The sequence below is a fragment of the Microtus pennsylvanicus genome, chromosome 11 (genome assembly GCF_037038515.1).
Source record: "Microtus pennsylvanicus isolate mMicPen1 chromosome 11, mMicPen1.hap1, whole genome shotgun sequence".
Classification (NCBI taxonomy): domain Eukaryota; kingdom Metazoa; phylum Chordata; class Mammalia; order Rodentia; family Cricetidae; genus Microtus; species Microtus pennsylvanicus.
Genome location: NC_134589.1, coordinates 1,531,523 through 1,545,683, shown reverse-complemented (window position 1 = coordinate 1,545,683; position 14,161 = coordinate 1,531,523). Strand labels below are relative to the sequence as shown.

Sequence of the window (14,161 nt, the reverse complement as noted above, 5' to 3'; positions counted from 1 at the left end):
TGGAACAGCCTTAAGTGACTGCCAGTGGTCTGCAGAATCATCAAGGCTGAAACAGATCAGCAGAGTAGGCGATGCTCACTTCAATCTCAGCGGCTTCCCTTGCTCTTCTTAAGTTCAGCCTCTGTTCCTGAAGCCAGCACCAGCCTGCGAACCAGGACTCAAGAGCTTAGGAAACCAGGATGCTCGGTTCTGAGGCACCCATCCTTACTTCCCAGTAGTAAAACACTTCTCTAGCCAAAGGCCATAAACCCCCCGACAGAGCTCCAATAATCAGCGCAATCTCTATGGAAACCATGCCTGAGATGCCTAACCCCGGACTGACCTGAAGCCGGTACCACTTAGCTGTTTGGTCAGGTGGCTGGCCTTGGTAACAGGCACTACCATTTGACATTGTGGAGAAGCAGAAGAGGTGATTGGCAGGATGTCCTCTCCAAAGGACAGGGAAAAGGGATGAACTCTTAAAGACCCAAAGCTTGGCAGAGGTGGTAAAAAAAACTATTGTTTTCCCCCAATCCCAACTCTGAATGAGCAGAGACCTAGCTGTCAGAAAAGGCAACGGGATGGGTGGCGACTCACCAGCGAGCCACAGGTGCCAGTCGGCTGGAGCTGGGTCAGCAGAGCAGTGGCCTGGGGATTTATTCTTCTCCTGGTGAGTGGATTATGACTCTGCTGGGATGCTATGCTAATGAGATTGCTGGGCCTTAGGGGAGTCACCACTGACTGGGATGCTGGGGTGGGCAGAAGACATTCAGGAGCAGTCAAGGGCTTGAAGGAAAGACATTCCCTTCCAGCAGATGGTCAAGAAGGGAAGGGAAGTTTTATCTTCACCAGTCGTGGGACGATGCCTCCAGAAACAACAGGGCCATTTTCCGGACAGTTCTTGCTTGGGTTTACCCATTCCCTTTCTCTCCCATCCACTCAGGAAACCGTGGACTTTGATGCTTTATGTGACAGCCCCTTTTCCCCCCTTGCCTTTCAGTCCTGCCTCTTGCATTCCAACCCCAAGGTCTTTGCATCTGCGACTCTTGTGTATTCCATTTCCTGTGCCTGTTTCCTCTAACTTTGGATAGAATTGGTTCTTTCTTTCTTTCTTTCTTTCTTTCTTTCTTTCTTTCTTTTTTTTTTTTGGTTATTTTGAGACAGGGTTTCTCTGTGGCTTTGAAGCCTGTCCTGGAACTAGCTCTTGTAGACCAGGCTGGCCTCGAACTCACAGAGATCCACCTGCCTCTGCCTCCCGAGTGCTGGGATTAAAGGCATGCGCCACCACTGCCCGGCTTGTTTTTCTTTTTAAAGACATGGTTTTATGTAGTTCCATGCTAGCCTCAAACTGTCATGGAGCTAAGGATGATGCCCTTCAAGTACTGGAATTACAAGCATGTGCCAACACAGGCAGCTCCGCATGATTCTGTTAACCTTTGTCTTCCGCACGGAAGTGCTGGGAGGAGGCACATTATACTACTGGTGTCTGGGCCACTGTGGGGCATTTCACAGATGCATGGTGGTAAGTATAATGGTGGCACGGTAAGATACAGGTCAGCATGGCAGAGTCTGAGAACTTGAGCGTCACTACCCAGAAGTAGACCTGGGCCCACTACGAAGGGCTGGCCAATGAGTTTTCTTCAAGGGCATCTTATACTGCACAGCCTTACTGGCCTTAGCCACAATTGTCAAATGCTGGAGATGCTGACCACTGGTGTTAACATTTCCTGGAGATGTGAACAGATGTCTACTTACAATAGGTATGGTGACTCCTTTAATCCTAACTCGAGAGGCAGAGGCAGGCGGATCTCTGTGCTTTAGAGAAGTTCCAGGGCAGCCAAGGCTATACAGAGAAACCAACCAGCTGGGCGGTGGTGGCGCATGCCTTTAATCCCAGCACTTGGGAGGCAGAGGCAGGCGGATCTCTGTGAGTTCGAGGCCAGCCTGGTCTACAAGAGCTAGTTCCAGGACAGGAACCAAAAAAGCTACGGAGAAACCCTGTCTCGAAAAATAAAAAAAAACAAAAAAAACCCCCAGAGAAACCAACCATCTTTAGAACCTCTTTTAAGGAGGAGATGCTTTTTTTTTTAAAGCATGTGCCACCACATCCATTCCTTTTTTTTTCTTTTTTTTTAAATATATATTTATTTATTATGTATACAATATTCTGTCTGTGTGTATGCCTGCAGGCCCGAAGAGGGCACCAGACCCCATTACAGATGTGAGCCACCATGTGGTTGCTGGGAATTGAACTCAGGACCTTTGGAAGAGCAGGCAATGCTCTTAACCTCTGAGCCATCTCTCCAGCCCCAAGAAGATGCTTTACAGGAAACAGCTATACAAAAGTCTGGGGCCTCAAAGGTGTGGTCACCATTATCACGTTTATTGGGCCCAGCCCCCACTGGCTATGTACATTGGATAGCATGAGTCATCTGTCCAAGATGCCAGCCTGAACCGTGTTCTGTCCCCCACTAGCCAAGTGCCCCGACTTTCTGGTCTTAATTTTGTCACAGGTCTGTGTAAAACACCAAACACGGAAAAAGTCCTATTTATCAGCTCAAACCCAGTCACTCTATAATCCTAGCTTTCCCATTTAATAAAGTAGGTGGGCACAAACACATTTAGGTTCAGCCCTTGCTAGTGCCAGGCAGTTGGTTCTGAAGCTTGATACCCCAGCTGTGTCTAGCAGGATTCAGAACTCTTAAGGGAGGACCCTAGGCTACTACACGGTAGAAAGAAATCCCCTCCCATCAGGACCCAGCAGGAGACAGGGAGCAGCTAGGCCCCTCCCACATGATGGTTCTCCTTTACTGCACAGTTGGAAACCAGAGCTGACAGTCAGCAGGACACCCCAGGTATAACCGGGCCTGGGGCGATCCTGTTGTAGGATGTTCATTGACTGAGGGCTTTAGTTCATCTTCACCGGTGAGGAAACCTGTGGCTGCTCACCGGAACACACAACCAGCCTTGGGTATGCTTCCTTTGACAACGCAGGCAGAGGGACCACACAGTTTGGTTGGCGCAGAGAATTTATTCAGAGGTGAAGTTCTTACACATTACTTCCTATTCCTGGCAGACATGTGGAGTCTTCCAGGCTCAAGAATAAAAGTGGTCCTGTGCTTCTAAAGGGTGGCATCCCTCCACGGCCCGGAGTCCCACATACACTGGCTCAGTCTCCACTCTGGGTGCGGAGCCGGAGCTGGATCTCCATCCTGAGGAAGGCCTTGAGGTTCTCATCCTTCACGTGTTCCTCTAGAACGGCCAGGGCCTGTTCCCCCCCATCTTGGTAGTGTCTGAGCAGGGCTTCTGCATAGTCTACCCACACACAGTTAGGACAGCCGCTCATGCAGCAGTTTGTGGGAGGCTCAAGTGACAGAGGGTCTGGGGGCTTCTCCCGGGGCTGGGAGGCCTTTGGCTCCCCGTCATCCTCCGCACCTTCTTCCCTGTGGTCCGTCCCCAACTCTCTGTGGCTATCAGTGGCTCGCACTGGAGCATGGTGTCTGTGAAGAACACTGTGTCTTCCTCGGGGAAGACTCTGGCAGCTGCCCCAGCTGGAGAACTGTTGTGAGCCCTGCGAACACGGGATAAGTAGTATGACTCTCCAGGAAGCTGGTAAGGCACTGGGGAATGTTCACCCTTTTCGGCCTCCTCACTTCCTGCAGGACAATAGACAAATTATTATATTTCACTCCGTACACTGTTACCCTATTTGTGAAACGGACACATTGGTTGGTATGAGAAGAAACGTGTTAAGGGCCTGGTTCAGTGCCAGGAACTGGGTCTGAGTTCCAAACGACTGCACAGAACTGGCTGACCCTCTCCAGCCACTAAACACTCCTCCGCTGACCACGCGGACTATCCGCGTGGTCCTCAGTCCTGTCGGTCTTCCGACATCACAAGTGAAGCTCAGAGGACATCGGGTCACCCCAATCTCCGCCTCTAACGCCTCTGGTGTTCACCCGTGACCCCGGTCACTAACTGGTATTTGGTCTGGGGCCCAAACCTGAAGAAAGCTCTCAGGGAGCGCGCTGACCGTGAATCTTCCAAGGGCTGGCTGGCCTCCCGCAACCCAGCGGGGGCAGTGCGGCCCTCTCGGCCCGCGAGAACTGGCCCGGTAGCAGAGCGCAGCTCCCACCCTGCCTCCCCCGGACAGGCTCCGCAGCAGTATTCCCATAGCCGGTGCAGACTCCGAGGCCAATGGCTTGGGCAGGAGCACGGGAAGCGGAAGTGATGCTCACGGGGCGGGGTCTCGCAAGAGGGCGGAAATGGCTTCGTGCAGGGAGCTCCAGGAGTAGTAATGGCAGGGCCCGGGCGTGCAAGAGGCGCCCGTCCGGCGGGTCCTGGAGGCTCGGGACAGCCGCACGCGCGACGGCGGCAGCAGCAGGCGAAGGGACAGCAGCGCTTGGCCTCACGGCCAGGACAGCGCAGGTGGGTGCCATCCCTGGGAGAGGACCCAGTTGGGAGCTTCTCTACCTAACTCAGCCCGGGCCCACGCTCAGCCATGTGTTGAATGAACGGAGGTGAGTGCCTCAAGTTTGTCGTGAGGCACGTTCCCGGTACGAGGCCACGGACTTTTGCCTTAGCATGCGGAGAAAAATCCAGTTCAAGGCAGCTTGGTTCAAGGGTGAGGAGAGGACCGTCTGTATGTTCATAGATCCGGCACCACTTCTTCCTCACTTTGTTTCTGCTTATGTTGTCCTAGGGAAGGGTCTCACTCCCGGGTTATCTTTCCAGCAAAGAAAAGAAGAAAGTGAATTGCAAGCCCAAGAATCAAGATGAGCAAGAAATCCCTTTCCGACTCCGAGAGATTATGAGGAGCCAACAGGAGATGAAAAAGCAGCTCAGCAACAAGAAGAGAAAGAAGGAGGGTATGCAGCAGCCCTTGCTGGGTGGCAGCGTAGCCTTGTCTGAATCTGTCCAGTTGCCCAAATCCTTCAAGGTGTTTGAGGCGGGAGTACACAGTTTGGGGGGGGGGGGGGGCAGCGTCGTACTGATTTTACAGCAGTGCTCTTTTGTAACTCACCACGCTTGGACTTTTGAGATCTTGTTATTAATTATGTATGTGCTAGTGGTCAGCAGGAATGTGCATGGGTGTTGGCTCCCCTGGAGCTGGAGTTACAGGCCTTTGCTGCCCAGTGTGGTTGCTGGGCAGCTAAACCACGACCCTGAGTAGCACATATTCCTACTGGTTGAGCTATCTCATAGCCAGTCACACTGCTGTAGTTTTGTTTTTGTTTTTATTTATTTATTTTAAAATATTTATTTATTTATTATGTATGCAGTGCTCTGTCAACATGTATCTCTGCAGGCCAGAATTGGGTACCAGATATCATTACAGATGGTTGTGAGCCACCATGTGGTTGCTGGGAATTGAACTCTGGACCTCTGGAAGAGCAGGCAGTGCTCTTAACCACTGAGCCATCTCTCCAGCCCTTGTTTTTGTTTTTCGAGACAGGGTTTCTCAGTGTATCCCTGGCTGTCCTGGAACTCACTCTGTAGACCAAGCTGGCCTCGAACTCACAGAGATCCGCCTGCCTCTGCCTCCCAAGTGCTAGGATTACAGGTGTGTGCCACCATGCTGGATACTCCGGCTTCTTTGCTCACCTGTGTTGGCTGGAGCCAGTGGGTCATGAGATCACATCTGTAGGGCTGCCCTGAACTGAATGTTGTAGATCTGTGCTCGTCCTTAAGCCTGGTCTTTGCTTCTTGTGGCTGTAGGAGGGGAAATGGTCACGGGCTACTTGCCGGTCACCAACCAACCACTCTGTCCTGTGTCCTTTGTCCTCAGCCCAGGCGGCTTTCAAGGAGACACTGGAAAAGGAAGCAAAGGGGGAAGAAGAGACAGACATCGTTGTCCCCAAGTTCAAGCAGAGGAAGGGGGAGTCTGAAGTGGCCTACGTCCAACGCATGGAACAGGAGGCCCAGCATGTGCTGTTTCTTAGCAAGAACCAGGCCCCTCGGCAGCCAGAGGTGCAGGCAGCTCCCAAGAAGGAGAAGTCTGAACGGAAGAAAGCGTGAGTTGAGCCGGGAGGCCCAGGGCTGTGTGGGTCCTGGTGACAAGAAGGGACGGTTATCTGCCTTGCACACACTGCTGTAGGAAAAGCTCCTGTAGCTTGGTGTCTGCTAAGACATTATCCCCAAGGGAATCACCCTTGTGGAGTAGCCCCTGGGAGGCTGGCATCGGCCTGTCACCTGTCCTGTAGTGGGTTTCTCTCTAGTCTGTCTTGTTTGTGCAAATTCTATACCTTCATCCCTGACTGGGATAAATAAAAAAAATTATTTATTTAGATGCACTAACCTCAACTTTCAGGAAGAATCGGCCTGAGGTTGCTTTCTTTCTTTTTTCTTTTTTTTTTTTTCGAAACAGGGTTTCTCTGTACCTTTGGAGCCTATCCTGGAACTAGTTCTATAGACCAGGCTGGCCTTGAAGAGATCTGCCTGCCTCTGTCTCCTGAGTGCTGGGATTAAAGGCGTACACCACTACCACCCTTTTTTCTTGTTAGTTTTTTTGAGACAGGGCTGTCCTGAAACTCATTCTGTAGACCAGGGTAGGCTCGAGCTCACAGAGACCTGCGTGGCTCAGTCTGGGCTTTCACTGAAGTTGAAGAAACATTCCAACCCTGTATGGTCGTTTGTGGCTACAATTCCACTATCCAAGAGGCTGAGGTTGGGGGCCTGCTGTGAGTTCAGGCCAGACAGTGTTGCAAACAAAAAGATGACCAACAAGAATGGCTGCATTGTCTTCTTTTCCTCCTCACTAGTACTGCAGACATGTGTCCTTTCTGTTCTTTCAAAGATGTAAAAAGATTGCTTTCTACTTCCTTCTAATACTACAGTCAGACGAGCCAGAGCCATTGGGGTCTGCAAATGCTCACAAAGAGGTGTGGTGTGTCACACATACAGTACTTTGCTAGGCCTGTGGATCCAATCTCATAACTGACATTCAGTATGGGAGGGCATTGTTCCAGTAGATACCTATGGGTCCAGGCTGTGTGGGCAATTCAGAACGTCTAGACTTTGTCATTGTTCCCTGGGGCTGACAACTACTGACTGGGGACCCTCGGGGAGCCTGTCGGGTGCAGAGCATGGGTTTGCCTCCCACTTCCATATCTTGCATCCCTTGAGGTCAGGCTGACCTCTGCTGCCCCTAAGATGGAGCCAGCACTTAAGAGTCTGAAAAACATGCTTTTCCCCCCAGCTTCCAGAAGCGGCGCCTTGAAAAAGCCCAGAAGAAAAGGGAGGAAAGAGCAGTGGACAGGCTGGAGCAGGAGCTGCTGAAAGGTAGGTCTTCCCACAGCAGGGACAGAAGCTGTAGTCCACACAGGGTTACCTGTTTTCCCCTAGACCTCCTTGCTGGTACCTCTGGACTCTTCCGGGCTCACCACTCGTAGGCCTGAGGATGAGTGAGTCCTGAAGCCCTCAAGAAAGGGCGGACAGGCAGTGAGTCAGAAATGCCACTGGCTCTGAACAGCAGCTTCTGTTCACTGACTTTCCAGATACTGTGGAGTTTGGAGAGGTTGTGCTACAGCCCCCGGAGCTGACGGTCCAGCCTAGACGGAGCATTGGCAGAGATGCGGTACGTGGGGACCAAGCATGCAGGGAGTGGGGATGGTTAGGTCATTCCTGAGTCTGCTGGGGAGCAGGTGTCCTGGACTATGAGCTGCAGAAAGTGGGGATGGTTAGGTCATTCCTGAATCGCTGGGGAGCAGGTGTCCTGGACTATGGACTGCAGAAAGTGGGGATGGTTAGGTGATTCCTGAGTCTGCTGGGGAGCAGGTGTCCTGGACTATGGGCTGCAGAAAGTGGGGATGGTTAGGTCATTCCTGTGTCTGCTGGGGAGCAGGTGTCCTGGACTATGAGCTGCTGAACCAATCAAAGCCCTTTGCCACCTTCTTTCCTAGTGAGTGTGTGCTAAAACCTTCTCTCTCTTTCCTCAGCCTGGCAAGAAGTCTCTAATGTTAAAGATGCTTTTGGGCGCTGGTAGTGGGTCCCTGACTCCAGCTACCTCACTGGCCCGCCAGCGGATTCTGGGGGAAGAGCGGGAACGGGCTGTGCAGGCTTACAGAGCCCTGAAGAAGCTGCAGTGACTGGAAGTGACATCTGCACACCCACTTGGCTGCTCTTCTCAGAGGAAGCTGCAGACTTGTCTGTGACTCAGAGACCCAGGGCACCAATGCGCTGGAAACTGGCCCGCTAGCTGCTAGACCTGGCAGAGGAAAAGACAGCAGATGCTTGTCTCTGGATAGGGGCTTGAACAGTATGGGGGTGGGGGTGCTTTTCTTTCCCTGTCCCCTGAAGGTTATTCTTTTAAAAGTGACCACCAGTGAATCCCACCTCATAAAGGGCAAGTTCCCCCAGCACTTGCCTGAGACACAGATGGAGGGGGCTGGTGTTTTCCTGAGCCTGGCTTCATTCTGAAACAAGTCTCAGGAAGACAAGTCAGGACTACTGTACAAAGGACTCAATCCCTTAATCCAGCTGATTACTGAAGCTGCTGTTGTAGGTCAGCCTGCTGTCTTAAGAGGTTCCTATGGGTTCAGTGCCATGCAAGGCAGGGTAACAGTACAGTGGGAACAGATGTACCCAGTGCAGGTGTATCAATCTCTCAGGTGGCTGGCAGTCAGCACCTTGTTTGCCTGCAGGGGTGTGTACCGAGGCCAGAGTACCCATCTAAGTTTGGTTTGGATAGAGATGGGGTGTCATTACTGACTGAACGCCTTGAGGTATAAACACCAGACTTCAGTGATAGGAAGGGCAGAGTGGTTATACCGAGAGAGTAGAAAAAGGTTCATGTCCTGCGTAGCAGGCCTCTGGGAAATAGGGGCAGGCCTTCGGAGAGGACCAGGGATGGAATCTGTTTGAATGTGTTTCCCATAGTATTAAAGGAGGGAGGACCTGATGCTGGCTCACAATAGTGAAACCTTGAAACTTTCCAAACCTTGGGAGTGCGGTCCTGCCCTAGAATCCTGGCACCTAGGAGGTAGAAGCAAAATAATTGGGTGTTCAAAGCCAGTCATGACTACTTGAGACCATGTTTCAAAAAACAAAAACCACCCTCATGTTGACATCAAAAGAGCTATGCTTGGGCCTTGCTTCTTCTGGCAGACCTAGGGGCATCTCTCATAGTTGTAAAAGGAGACTGCTCGTTCGTTTCCCAGCTGCCCAGACCTGAATAATCACACAGAAGCTATATTAATTACAACACTGTTTAGCCAATGGCTCATGCATATTTCTAGCTGGTTCTCACAAATTAACCCATTTCTGTTAATCTGTGTATTACCACAAAGCTGGTAAGGTTCTGGAGGTGTCTTTCTCCTTTGGCAGCTACATGGCATCTCCTTGACTCTGCTCTCTCTCTTTCTCTCTCTCTCTCTCTCTGAATTTCCTGTCTGGCTACTCTGCTAAGCCATTGGCTGAAACAGCTTTATTCATCACCCAATAAAACAACACATATATGACCGTATATGGGACAGCCTGCATCATCCAGAACAGCTGGTGAAGGAGCCCACACGGAGTGCCTTGACTCTTCCAAGTTTGCATCTTCCAGAGTGAAGTTTACTGACATTAAAGTTTTACTCTCTTTGAAGTCTGGGTCCTTGTTCTCTGACACACTTGGTCACAGCCCAAGTCCGTGCATGTCGGTGACTGGGGGATGAGTGCTTAGACGTGCACCCAGCATTAGCAGGGGCCAATAAGTTGGATGCCTTGGCCATTTTGTTTCCCACTAAGCATCAGAACTAGAGCCAGGGCCCAAGACTACTGTTATTAGAACTGTAAGTTTTTGTGTTCTTTTCAGAAGCCATGTAACCATCCAGTTAATGCACAACTGGCTAGTTCTGTAGCCAACTGTGAAATGTATCGAAGAACTCTGGATAACTCTTGTTTAAAGAGCCCATACCCAGTTGGGTGGTGATGGCATGCGCCTTCAATCCCAGCATTCAGGAGGCAGAGGCAGGCAGATTTCTGTGATTTTTGAGGCCAGGCTGGTCTACATAGTGATTTCCAGGACAGTTTGGACTTTTACACAAGATTTCTCAAAACCTTGTCTTGAGAGAAAGAGCCCATACCCATATTGCTTTGGTTATGTCTTACTTTCAACTTTTATTAAAGATGCCCTCATCCATGCTTTTAGGTATTATTAATTTTAAAAAAAGATTAATCACATTCAGCATTCCATATGGCTGTGAGCCACCATGTGGTTGCTGGAAATTGAACTCATAACCTCTGGAAGAATAGCTAGTGCTGGGCTGGAGAGATGGCTCAGTGGTTAAGAGCATTGCCTGCTCTTCCTAAAGGTCCTGAGTTCAATTCCCAGCAACCACATGGTGGCTCACAACCATCTGGAATGAGGTCTGGCGCCCTCTTCTGGCCTGCAGGCATACAGACAGAACATTGTATAAATAAATAAAAAAAAAAAAAAAAAAGAATAGCTAGTGCTCTTAACCTCTGAGCCATCTCTCTAGCCCCCAACAAACTATATATTTAAAAGAACAAATGAAGCAATCGAAACTCTTATCTCTGGTGATGTCAAACCTCCCCCCATCTTTTTGTTGTTGCTGCTGTTGTTTTCCTTATACAGTTTCTCTGTGTGGCCCTGTCTGTCCTGGAACTTGCTCTGTAGACCAGGCTGGCCTTGAACTCAAAAGAGTGCCTCTGCCTCCTGAGTGCTGGGATTTAAGACATGTGCCACCACCGCTGGCTTCATCTTTTTGTTTTTTAGACAGTATTTGTGTAGACCAGACTAGCCCAGAACTCAGAAGTCCTCCTGCCTCTGTCTCCCAAGAAATGCTCTACCACACCTGGTCCCTCACCCCTATCTTTTTGAGAGAGGCTCTCCTGACCCCAGTGTTGCCTGGGTTCTTCAATCCCTGAGCTCAAAATGATCCTTCCACCCTGGTCTCTTGAGTAGCTCAAGCCATGGCCCTGTACCACCACATCCTGCCTGGTTTTTGTTTCTCATTGAGACTTTTTTTCATGGTGTTTTGCCCTCATGTATGTCTGTGTGAGAGTATCAGATTCCTTGACAGGAGGTACAGTGTGAGCTGTCATGTGGGTGCTGGGAATTGAACTCAGGTCCTCTGGAAGAGTAGCCAGTGTTCTTAACTGCTGAGCCACCTCTCCAGCCCTCTTCAGACAGTTCTTATACTCACTCATTAACTTTATATATTTTTTTTCTGGGGAACATGGTTAGGATATCAGAAACTCAGAAGGGCAGAGCTTATACTAGCAAAAAAAAAAATAATAATCACAGAAACCTCAAGGTCCAAATCAGGAGCAGAAGGAGAGAGAGCACGATCAAGGAACTCAGGACTGCGAGGGGTGTACCCACACACTGAGACAATGGGGATGTTCTATTGGGAACTCACCAAGGCCAGCAGGCCTGGGTCTGAAAAAGCCTGGGATAAAACCGGACTCGCTGAACATAGCGGACAATGAGGACTACTGAGAACTCAAGAACAATGGCAATGGGTTTTTGATCCTACTGCATGTACTGGCTTTGTGGGAGCCTAGGCAGTTTGGATGCTCACCTTACTAGACCTGGATGGAGGTGGGTGGTCCTTGGACTTCCCACAGGGCAGGGAACCCTGATTGCTCTTTGGGCTGATGAGGGAGGGGAACTTGGTTGGGGGAGGGGGAGGGAAATGGGAGGCGGTGGCGGGGAAGAGACAGAAATCTTTAATAAATAAATAAAATAAAAAAAATCTGGGCTCAGTGGGGCAGTAGAGTCCAAAGCCTTCAGGCACAGGTCCAGAGTTTCCTGGTGCAGTCCCAGAAGCACTTTCATCTGGATAGCAGGAAGACATCCAACCACCTGTAGTTCTGTCCTCTCCCAGTCTTGGGGACATTCTCCAGAGATGACATACTCCAGATGACAGCAGTGTCTGTACACAGGCTCGCACAGATCAATGCACAGATCCCTGTCGGTCAGGGACACACTGGGCGGGTCTGCTTCAGAGAACGCATCTTCAGGGGCCAGATGACAGCAGTGTCTGTACACAGGCTCGCACAGATCAATGCACAGATCCCCGTCGGTCAGGGACACACTGGGCGGGTCTGCTTCAGAGAACGCATCTTCAGGGGCCAGATGACAGTAGTGTCTGTACACAGGCTCGCACAGATCAATGCACAGATCCCTGCCGGTCAGGGACACACTGGGCGGGTCTGCTTCACAGAACGCATCTTCAGGGGCCAGATGACAGCAGTGTCTGTACACGTGCTCGCACAGATCAATGCACAGATCCCTGTCGGTCACTCAGAAACACACTGGGCACGTCTGCTTCACCAGAACGCATCTTCAGAGGCAGTCACGTCAGCCTTTGTCCCCAGGCACCGGGTCAGCCAGAATGCTCCGTCCAGCCGTCAGCTGCTCATCTGTGCTGCTCCTGGAGCCAGAGCAGTACTGCTGCCAAGCCAGTGCCGTCCCTGGCACTTATTTCTGCAGAGGCGATGTTCTGCTTGGCACAAGCAATGATGTCTGGAAGCCTGATTATTGACTTCATCTCCTCCACGGTCATGTAACAGGGAAGGTCGCTGTGGTTAAAGAAGCACTTCATCAAATTTGCCCCGCCCGCAGCTGCACCTCCCCACTCTGGATCCCATGTTCTAGGCTGCACTCGAGGAGGTAACCCCTTGGAACATCATCATCATCCCCTAGACACATACATTTTATTGAAGAGTATCAGGACCGAGGCTTTTGCAAGTTCTTCTGCAGAAAGGAGACCCAAGAGCTGCACGCAGGATGCAGAGAGTTGGGTGGGGTTAGAGGCATCCATCACGAACTAGGAAGAGGAAACATAAGCTAAGGTTTTCCTGGCCAACTCTCCACCTGGGCACCACACACATGACTCAGGAAGAGCACACACAACTTTTCTAAAATGATCATCTATGATACTTGAGGTCAAACCTAGGGCTTCGAGTGAGCTAGGCAAGTGGCCCCAGAGTGACTTTTAAGCCAAAGGTTTTGGAAACAGGCAGCAAAGGGAAGTTATATGAGGATGATTTGGGGGTCCGTGGTGTCTTTAAATGCATAAAATCTACTCTTGTGGCCATTAATTCTCCATCTCAGAATTTGGAACTCCTTCCTTGTGGGGATGGGACTGACCATGAGGATGTAGACAGGTTGGATACTCAGGTACCAAAGCATAGATATCGTGGAGGCTGAACCCTGTTGAGGAGCTCAGACCAATGACTAAGAGCAAGCAACGCAGCCCAAGTACTGTTCCTTCGAGCAATCACCAAAACCCTATCCCATAGCAAGATCTGCTACTCGATGGCTCGGGGTGACCCACACACTGCTCCCAAAAGAAGCTCGAAGTACTGACTCACCAGGAGCGAATGACAGTTTCCATAGTAACTGGACCAGATGGGGCTCATGCAACCCCCGAGCTCTCGGATGGTGATTTTCCTGTGGGCCACGATGTCAGTGAGGTTGGTGCCAACCTGTGTATGTGGGAAGGAAACACCACGCATGAGATCAATGTAAGCGCTGTGCAGTTGTGAACCCCTGGGTAGCAGCTCCGCGATGTGTATGTGTGTGTGTCGGGGGAGATAGATGGTGGCTAAACCTCGATGGTTAGTGACAATTGTTCAAGCAGAGCTTGCCACCAAGAAAAGCAGCTCTCTGGGGACTCCAGGCCATGGTCAACATCAGAGCTGGGCCCTGAGGGTGACAGCGAAATAAGTCCCTGGGGAGAGGAGCCAAAAGTGCCCACGGGAAGGCGGGCTTCGGGTTCCCTGTAGGCTCAGCGGTTCCGTGCCGGGAAGGCAGTACCCACAGTACCCAACCCACTGACCACCGGCACCGCGGGTTCCACCTGGAAAAGCCCGAGGAGGCCACGTCAAGTCGCCAAGGTAACCCGTGTGAGTCAGATTCGAGAAAGGCGGACACCTACCGTGGGCCGCGTCGGCGGAGGGTCCCCCAGGTCGTCCTTGCCATCTCCCGAGCTCAGCTGTTCAGGCGGTCAAGGTCCTGAGTGCGGCAGAGGACGGGTTTCCCGGCCCGAGGAACCCCGGTGCGTCCCCCGCCCTGCCCGGCCCGGCCCGCCCACACGGTGCGGAAGGATATTCTGCAGGCGTTTCACCAGCAGGGTCTTCCCGACCCCCGCAGCCCCCAGCAAGAGACACATCCCCGGTCCTCCGGGCCCCGGTCCCTCGGAGCTGCGACGCCGGGAGGCCCGCCTCC

The 14,161-nt window shown here is 51.4% G+C and overlaps 3 protein-coding genes across 4 annotated transcripts; 1 reads left to right on the top strand and 2 right to left on the bottom strand.

Moving 5' to 3' along the window:
• Positions 1 to 2,990: 2,990 nt before the first annotated feature.
• On the bottom strand, positions 2,991 to 4,191 carry Oxld1 (oxidoreductase like domain containing 1). 2 transcript variants are annotated; one of them, XM_075989850.1, is made up of 2 exons: positions 3,983 to 4,191; positions 2,991 to 3,550 (listed from the first exon to the last, which is right to left on the bottom strand). In XM_075989850.1, the coding sequence occupies exons 1-2, from the start codon at positions 4,151 to 4,153 to the stop codon at positions 3,149 to 3,151; spliced, it is 573 nt and encodes a 190-aa protein (XP_075845965.1). In that variant the 5' UTR covers positions 4,154 to 4,191; the 3' UTR covers positions 2,991 to 3,148. The 2 variants fall into 2 exon arrangements, with proteins under 2 accessions (XP_075845965.1, XP_075845966.1); XM_075989851.1 differs by having other exon boundaries at positions 4,013 to 4,191.
• A 37-nt stretch (positions 4,192 to 4,228) lies between these two features.
• On the top strand, positions 4,229 to 9,565 carry Ccdc137 (coiled-coil domain containing 137). Its single transcript, XM_075989853.1, has 6 exons — positions 4,229 to 4,407; positions 4,714 to 4,847; positions 5,768 to 5,993; positions 7,178 to 7,260; positions 7,476 to 7,555; positions 7,917 to 9,565. Exons 1-6 carry the CDS (start codon positions 4,277 to 4,279, stop codon positions 8,064 to 8,066), a joined length of 804 nt encoding a protein of 267 aa, XP_075845968.1. The 5' UTR covers positions 4,229 to 4,276; the 3' UTR covers positions 8,067 to 9,565.
• A 2,069-nt stretch (positions 9,566 to 11,634) lies between these two features.
• On the bottom strand, positions 11,635 to 14,151 carry Arl16 (ARF like GTPase 16). Its single transcript, XM_075989852.1, has 5 exons — positions 14,045 to 14,151; positions 13,872 to 13,930; positions 13,306 to 13,419; positions 12,643 to 12,758; positions 11,635 to 12,510 (listed from the first exon to the last, which is right to left on the bottom strand). The coding sequence occupies exons 1-5, from the start codon at positions 14,103 to 14,105 to the stop codon at positions 12,348 to 12,350; spliced, it is 513 nt and encodes a 170-aa protein (XP_075845967.1). The 5' UTR covers positions 14,106 to 14,151; the 3' UTR covers positions 11,635 to 12,347.
• Between the last annotated feature and the right edge of the window lie 10 nt (positions 14,152 to 14,161).

Excerpts from the sequence above, each read along its gene's own strand:
- Arl16 (XM_075989852.1), bottom strand. The coding sequence starts at position 14,105 with ATGTGTCTCTTGCTGGGGGCTGCGGGGGTCGGGAAGACCCTGCTGGTG. Across the intron at positions 13,931-14,044 it reads GCTGGTGAAACGCCTGCAGA|AGCTGAGCTCGGGAGATGGC; the intron begins ATATCCTTCCGC and ends GACCGCCTGAAC. Across the intron at positions 12,511-12,642 it reads CTGATACTCTTCAATAAAAT|CGACCTTCCCTGTTACATGA; the intron begins GTATGTGTCTAG and ends CTTTAACCACAG.
- Oxld1 (XM_075989850.1), bottom strand. The coding sequence starts at position 4,153 with ATGGGAATACTGCTGCGGAGCCTGTCCGGGGGAGGCAGGGTGGGAGCT. Across the intron at positions 3,551-3,982 it reads TCCCTGAGAGCTTTCTTCAG|GGCTCACAACAGTTCTCCAG; the intron begins GTTTGGGCCCCA and ends CCGTGTTCGCAG.
- Ccdc137 (XM_075989853.1), top strand. The coding sequence starts at position 4,277 with ATGGCAGGGCCCGGGCGTGCAAGAGGCGCCCGTCCGGCGGGTCCTGGA. Across the intron at positions 4,848-5,767 it reads CAAGAAGAGAAAGAAGGAGG|CCCAGGCGGCTTTCAAGGAG; the intron begins GTATGCAGCAGC and ends CTTTGTCCTCAG. Across the intron at positions 7,556-7,916 it reads GGAGCATTGGCAGAGATGCG|CCTGGCAAGAAGTCTCTAAT; the intron begins GTACGTGGGGAC and ends CTCTTTCCTCAG.